At 31.2% G+C, this 7,928-nt stretch overlaps 1 protein-coding gene across 1 annotated transcript; it reads left to right on the top strand.

Moving 5' to 3' along the window:
- The first annotated feature begins 3,843 nt into the window (after positions 1-3,843).
- LOC116014050 (AT-hook motif nuclear-localized protein 20-like) lies at positions 3,844-5,169 on the top strand. Its single transcript, XM_031254036.1, has one exon. It carries the CDS (start codon positions 4,163-4,165, stop codon positions 5,006-5,008), a length of 846 nt encoding a protein of 281 aa, XP_031109896.1. The 5' UTR covers positions 3,844-4,162; the 3' UTR covers positions 5,009-5,169.
- Positions 5,170-7,928: the final 2,759 nt, after the last annotated feature.

Raw genomic sequence — 7,928 nt, 5'->3', positions numbered from 1 at the left:
CCCCCCGCCGCAATATGTATAATTGGTTGGGAGTCAAATTAATTAGATATTAAAATATTATTAGTGTTTTATAAATTATCAAAGTATCATTCGGTGTATTTTGGCATATATCAATGTAATATTATCAAAATTTTCATAAAAGTAAATATTTCAAGAATGCATAATAACTATGATATGAGGCAAAAATGTTGAATTAACTGGTGCAATAACAGTTTTAGAGAGAATCATCATCACTGTATAGTACCCTAAGCATAGTCAGAACCTTATTAAAGCAGGAAAAATAATTTAAAAAACACTAAAATTAAAATAATATGGGTCACATTCATTTCAACAAATAATTGCACCAACATTTTCTAGTTATCGTTAGGACCTAACGTTATTGAGTCTTCTTAGGTTCCTATATATTCTTACAAGTTACGGAATACTGCAACACTTTTTTCTTTTTTTATCAAAATATATACTGCTACTTAAATATGCATGCATGGTGTCGAGTAGATTCATTGCATTGGTCAAAATCTTTTACTAAATTAAATACTATATTTTATATATCATGTGACGTTACAAAATTACCTTGTGGTAGCATTAAATAATATATAAGGTAATTGTAATACTTATCAAATAGCCTACATTATTGTATAAATTATTTGTTTGCATAACCATTTTTCATTATGATTGGATCAAGAATATAATTGAAAGTGTTAAATCAAGATTTGAAAGCCTTGCTCTGAAATGGATGATCAAAGTATGCAGAATATGATTTTCATATTTAAAGATCATAAATTTAATTATTACTATTTTTTTTTCAAATTTATGACATAAAATTTTATTTTATATGATATATACTATTAAATAGTTACTGCGAATTTACCTCGTTATTCAAAAGAATAATTGAAAGTCTTTTACACTTGTAATGATGTCTAGCTGGATGTTAACGTTAACATTGTTGCAGCATGATACAAGGTTTGACTGTACTGTATTATATGAGAACAATAATTGACTACAAACAACCACATATAATATCGATAAAATAATTTGTATATTATATTGTTATAATATTTTTTGTGATGAAAAATTTGTATAACCGTTACTCAAAAATCTGTACTAGATAATCTCGCTATTATATAATAATTTGTTATATTATATTTTTATAACATTTTATTTTATAATAATCTATATATAGTACTACATACTGCACCTTACGTTCATTGGACAAACAATAAAATCATTTAATTTAGACTTAGAAGTATTTTTAAAAAATTATTTAATTTAAAAAATAAAAAATATGAGAACCAACATGAATGCATTTGTGTGCATTCATATTGGTTTTCATGGTCTTGCATGAGAGGTATTCCTACTTGAACGTAAGTGTATATATATATATATATATATATATATATATATAAGGACGAAATGAGAAAATATGTGGTGATATTTTCATAATTACGACAATACAATTGGAACATGTTTGTGAACTACTATATATCCTGTGTGTACTGTTAGTTATCCATGAATGTATTATCAAGAGTTTAAAATGCACCGTCGTAATTACATAAATGTGTTATCGCGTTTTTTTCCTTAATTTTCAGCATTTGATCATCTAAAATTGACGAATGAGATTAGTTCAAACATTGTCACAAGTTTACTATTTTTTTTAATGCAACTAGTTCTTATATATACACACACACACCAGGCATGAAAATTGAAATAAATAAAATTTGGCAGGAGTTTAAATTACTGCATTTACTTAAATACGTTGACTATTTACTGATTTTATGGACGATTTTTTTTGGTTCATTCTATTCAATCAATATTCAATACAATTCATGTGATGTACTCTCGAAACTATAGTATTAAAAAAAAAAACTATTTGCATTACTCAAACTAAAGTTTCATCTTGATGATGTATTGATTGATTATTAATTTTAATTTAAGGTTAATTAAATCACTTTTATTTTTAATTAATTGTTTCGTTAGATAAATAACTCTTTCGGACTAATTTTAATTCTTGACTTATTTTAACTAGTTGATTTGGTCAAAAAGTTAAAAGAAACGTTAAATTTAACTCTTTCATTTAGCATTTTAGAGGCAATACATCAATTTCAGAAACATGGTAAGAGTCGTAAGACAAACATTTTTAAAAGATTCAAAAGAATGCTACTTTATTCCATAGATGCCCTTAGGCATTAAACACAATTTAAAATTGGCTGATGTGGGAGACATGAAGACATCACCTAATTTGCTTTAATTTTTTTGTAAATAATAACTATATTATATTAATAAATTTATAAATATTATAATGAATTATTATATATTTAAAAATATTATATATAATTAACAATTAACAATTATTTGTATTTATGTGCTTAAATATCTACATAAAAATCAGCGTATTATTTATTGAATATAATCATTAATAATTATTATATAATCAATAATTCTTTTTTATAAAATATACATATGTTTAATGCCATTTTACTATTTAATTATTAATCATAAACAACTTTTTTTTTGTCAAATACTGATCTATATGAATCGTTAAAATAATCCATTAATCAAAATTACCAATCCGTAATTCATCGATAATTTGGTATTCACTGATTAATCTGTTTATCGCTAACCCCTAATTACACCAAATGTATCCTACTATACGTAGCAAAATATATACATATTTTTGAGAATATATTTAGGATTTCCCAAATCAAACTCACGGTGGCTCCGAAAAACGAGTAAGAGTCGCAAAAACCCAAGCAGAAACCCTAATTTCAAGAAGGGCTATTTGTCTCTCTCATTTCTCAAGAAAGAGAAAATATTCATCCCCATACAGACAAGTGACAAGTGATGAGAGAGAGAGAGAGACAATGATATCGACAGCCTATCCCATGAATTTTTGAAGGTACGTTGACCCTAAAACATATATGCAGACAATACACCCCTCCACCAAAACCTGGCAAACTGTACCACTTTAACAGAAAAATAACTCGACCAATATTAAATTTATGGTTTTATTTTTCATACATTTAAGAGTTATAACTTAGAATAGTGCCTAAAATTACATTTTAATTTTAAATATTTAATTTAGAAATACTAACATTTAAGTCAAAATTTAGTCAATTTGATTATTGAATTGAAATAATAAAGCAACAATAATTAAAACAAAATGAATAGTGTGCAAAAAAATGACTGTTTTGCTTCTCTGATTATAGCTAATTTTTGTCAACTCAATCCCGACCTTGACTACCTTTGGATTTTGAGTTGTTAGCGTTATGATAAAATTATCCCTAATGTGACAAAAACATTAATATAATAGCATTCTTCTCAAAGCATTGACGGATATACAATACTCCCGGCCCTGAGTGCCAAAAGTTGTATTAGGCGGTGGCGTAGAGGTACGCCCCATACTATTGAAATATGGTATTGATTTGCTATACAGTTATAGAGAAATAAAATTTCATCTTGGCCACTAGTTATATCTTCGGCATAGTAGTAAACCGCTTAATTTTAACACAATTTTTTTAAAATAACATTTTTTTTAAAGTAGGACTTTGAGTGTAGTTTAACAATTAAATTAAATAAGTTTGAAAACTAATTTTATTGCAAAGCTAACAACTTAGAGACCATAAAAACAAAGTAAAGTTTTGAGTATTTAGCATTCAAATAAGCCTGCAAATTAATTTTATAGCAACATTAACAATTTAGATACCAAATGTAGGTAGTGAGGCTAATTAACAATTTTTAATAGATAAAACTGTGTTGTGATCTCAGTGGGGCTTGTATTGTATACCAATTTCATAAATTAAACTTCATCATCATCATCATCATCACCATCAGCTCTTTCTTCTTCACTTGTCTCTCTCTCTCTCCCTTTCCCTCTCTCTCTCTCTCTCTAGATAGCTAGGTTTTTTTTAGTGTTCATCTATCTATCTATCAACTTCGCTTTAATTTGTATTTCTTTCTTATTATTAGCTTGTTGATTCTATACCTAAGCTAAGCTATTATCAAAAACCCCAAAAGAGAAGAAATTCCGTTTTTCTCGGCCTTTGTGTCTCGCTCTTTTACATGTTTTAGTGGAAATCAATGGAGATCTAAGCTAATTAGTTAATTAAGAATTGATTTGATTTGATTTTGATTTTGAGTGTTTTGTAGTTAGTGAATACGTATATACATGGCGAATCCATGGTGGACGGGGCAATTAGGGTTGCAGGGGGTGGTTGAGGCTTCGTCTTCAGGCGGCGCGCCGGGGCTGAAGAAGCCAGATCTGGGGATATCCGGCGGCGGCGCAAGGGAGGAGGAAGAGGAGGAGGAGAGGGAGCCGAGCGAGGAGCCGAAAGAGGGTGCAATTGAGGTGGGGACGCGGCGGCCACGGGGGAGGCCGCCGGGGTCGAAGAACAAGCCGAAGCCGCCGATTTTCGTGACGCGGGACAGCCCGAACGCGCTGCGGAGCCACGTGCTGGAGGTGGCGAGCGGCGCCGACGTGGCGGAGAGCATCGCGCAGTTCGCTCGGCGGCGCCAGCGCGGCGTGTGCGTGATGAGCGCCAGCGGGACGGTTACGAACGTAACCCTAAGGCAACCCTCGGCTCCTGGAGCCGTCATGGCGCTACACGGCCGGTTCGAGATCCTCAGCTTGACCGGCGCCTTCCTCCCCGGTCCAGCCCCGCCCGGCTCGACCGGCCTCACCATTTACCTAGCCGGCGGACAAGGCCAAGTCGTCGGCGGCAGCGTTGTCGGCTCACTCGTCGCCGCCGGCCCAGTCATGGTAATCGGCTCCACATTCTCAAACGCCACGTACGAGCGGCTCCCATTGGAGCCGGACGAGGAAGAAGCTGCAGCCGCCAACACCGGCGCCGCGCCGCCTGAACCCCAACTCGGAGGCGGTGGTTCCCCGCCGCCTGGGATGGCCGGCGCCGGAATCGGAGATCCTTCTCCGATCCCCGGCGTATACAATTTGCCTCCCAACATGATGGCTAGCAATGAAGCTTTTGCTTGGGCTCATGGCCGCCCTCCCTACTAAAAGGTCAGCAAATTATAATAATAATAATCATAAAATACAGAGATTAGTTTCTTAATGTAATGAATCATATGAAGTTAGTTTAATTTATGTGTATAATTTGGCTTTTATTTGTAAAACTAGTTCTCTACTTAATTGATTACCATATACAATTAATCTTTCAAGCTTTTATCTTATAGCTAGCTAGGTCTTCTTCATCATTATCATCACCTTAATTAAATTTCTCTTTTTCTTTTCTTCATATAATATATACTGCTTCAATTTCATCCTTAATTATTAATTGCACCATCAAAACTCTCAAGTTTTGTAATCGCACATCACCATGCAACAAATTAAAGTTGTTAAGCCTGATTTATATTTGACACACCAAACCGAAAAACTAACTAAAAGTTGAAAATTGAAAATATATAATAAGTAATAAATTAACTAATTGAAATTAAAGTATTTGGTAAATTTAATTGTTGAATAAACTGATAAGTGTAAAAGACATAAAAGGATAAATTGAGATACCAAAATGTTAACTAATGAAAGGTAGATGTTGTCATTTTCCTAAGTTATAAAGATTTTTTTTTATGTTAAAAGTTAATAGCTTAATTTGAAATGCTACTCAAGGCCGTATTTTAAAATATGTTATTATTTTAAAATTTTCATATTTTACCAATTATTTGCAATTTAAAATAAGTTATATGTACTATGTCGGTGTTTCAAAATAGACTATTATTTTAAGTTTCTCTTGTTTTATCAAACAAATCTTATAGCTTATTTGTAGTTTTAAATAAGTTATATGCTCTAAAATAAATGCTACAAAATAAAACCTAAGCCATTCACTTATCGACTGTTTCAAGTCCCTTAAAAAAATTAGGGTTTAGGGTGCTTTCTATTTTTTATGGATATAATAATTCAAGAAAAATAAAGATGGAAGAAGACAATGGAGGCCGGAATTAAATTAAATCCCACGATTAATATTTGTGATAAATCTAATATTTTTTTTGCTTATATTTATAATTTATTGGTTCATGTCTTTGTTATTTCATAATCATTTAATATCTATTTGTTATTTCTTATTTTAAAAAGAATATATATATGAATTATTATATTTACTTTTAAATATCTTACTTTTTTTTTTTTTGGAATGGATAAGCTAAAAATATGGGTTCAAGCTAGTAAACAATTAAAAATTACAATGTTCATGGGATTTATTTATTTTTCTGAGTGAAAATTCGCAACCACTATTCTAATATGTACACTAGATAACCTGCTCTTGTGGTCTGCAAACCACATAAGAGAGATAAACGGCGTTAGAAAAATAAATTTTATTTATGTTGATTGAGTTAATTAACTATCTACTTTCTTTTACCATTTGTATTATATTATTATCATTATTATTTTTATTTACTTACCCAGCTTCTGCACTTCTCATCCAATGGAAGTGTAGAAGATGATTTTTGTTAATTTTCTTTATTATTATTATTTTAGATTTCCCTCTTTATTTTATAACCCATCAAAGTGAATGGAGTGGGCAATGATGAGCATATTCACTCCCATGTAAGATAACATAAACTAATTAAGATGGCCGGAATACTACATAAAATATTTTATAGTACCCTAGCTACTTTAATCTATAAAGGTAGAACAATTCTTGATTTTGAGTTGATATACATTTTAAGCTATTTTTTTAAAATAAAGTAAAAGATACAGTGCAAATAACTACATGCCTAAGTAAAGAATTTCTTTTCGATTGAAAATTATATCGCACCATGTCATATATAAGAAACGTAACGTATAAAATCCCCTTAAGCGTTACATCAATTCTGTACTCATCGGCAATGAATTGAAGTAACGAAATAATGAAGCAATGTAACACTACTCTTTTTTTAAATTTGTTTAAAAAATTTTAACTTTTTAAAGATTAATAATTATAAACTATTTAATATTTTAATAGTTAATATTAAAATATAAAATATTAACCTAGAAAATATGAGTTTGAACAATTTAGGGTTATTTTTTAAATAACTCATTAAAAAAAAAAGAACAATAGTTAATTGGTCAACTAGGAAGCCTAGTTTATGCTTAGGAGGCCTAAGTGGCACTTAGACGGCCAATTATGGTGATACGTTAGGCGGCCGGTTTATGCTTAGGAAGCCTAAGTGGCGCTTAGACGGCCAATTATGGTGATACGTTAGGCGATCGGCCGGCGCCTAAGCATAATTTTTGCAACATTGTACACACATTTTTTTTTATTTATGAAAAAGTTCAAAACCGCTACCGTGTATTCTGAATGAGACTTGCATGCATTGCATTACAATATATGGATCATCGATAAATATTCATTTTTAGTATACAGAATGCTTATTTTTTTAGTGAGGTAGTATACTTTAAAAAAAATGAACATTCAATGTACTAAAAATAAATATTCATATACCTAAAAATAAATTTTAAATATTCTCATTATAATAAAGATGATTGTGCCTTTTAACCTTAACCGTACCGGATCACAAGTATGTAAATCAACTACAAGTCAATTGTACGTCAAACCAATTCGTCTGGAGTTGTCTCGGTATACATATATTTGAGAAAGAAAAAGTAGGAGGCTGGACAGTCTAGCCAAGTTGGTCGAGCAGTTGACTCCCTGTATGCTATTTGTGATCCTTTGCCAGCTAGGGCCGTAAGACTAGCTTACCTCATTGTAATCTTTAGACAGTTAGAGTTATAAAGCCAATTTCATCCAAAATATATATTCAGATAATGGTTGAGTTTTTTCATAATTAAAGAGAGAGAGAGAGAGAAGGTAGAGAATATATATACGGAGTGTGTGTATGTATATATAGTATATAATGGTTGGCAACTGCAAGTCTGCAAGTGCTGCCAACTTACAAAAAGTATAGAAAAAAAATGCAGAATCTTAGGGAATAGAGTTTGCTGA

This window comes from Ipomoea triloba, chromosome 3 (assembly GCF_003576645.1).
Source record: "Ipomoea triloba cultivar NCNSP0323 chromosome 3, ASM357664v1".
NCBI classification, from domain to species: domain Eukaryota; kingdom Viridiplantae; phylum Streptophyta; class Magnoliopsida; order Solanales; family Convolvulaceae; genus Ipomoea; species Ipomoea triloba.
Note: the sequence above shows the minus strand (reverse complement) of the source record. Positions and strands in the feature narration are given on the sequence as shown.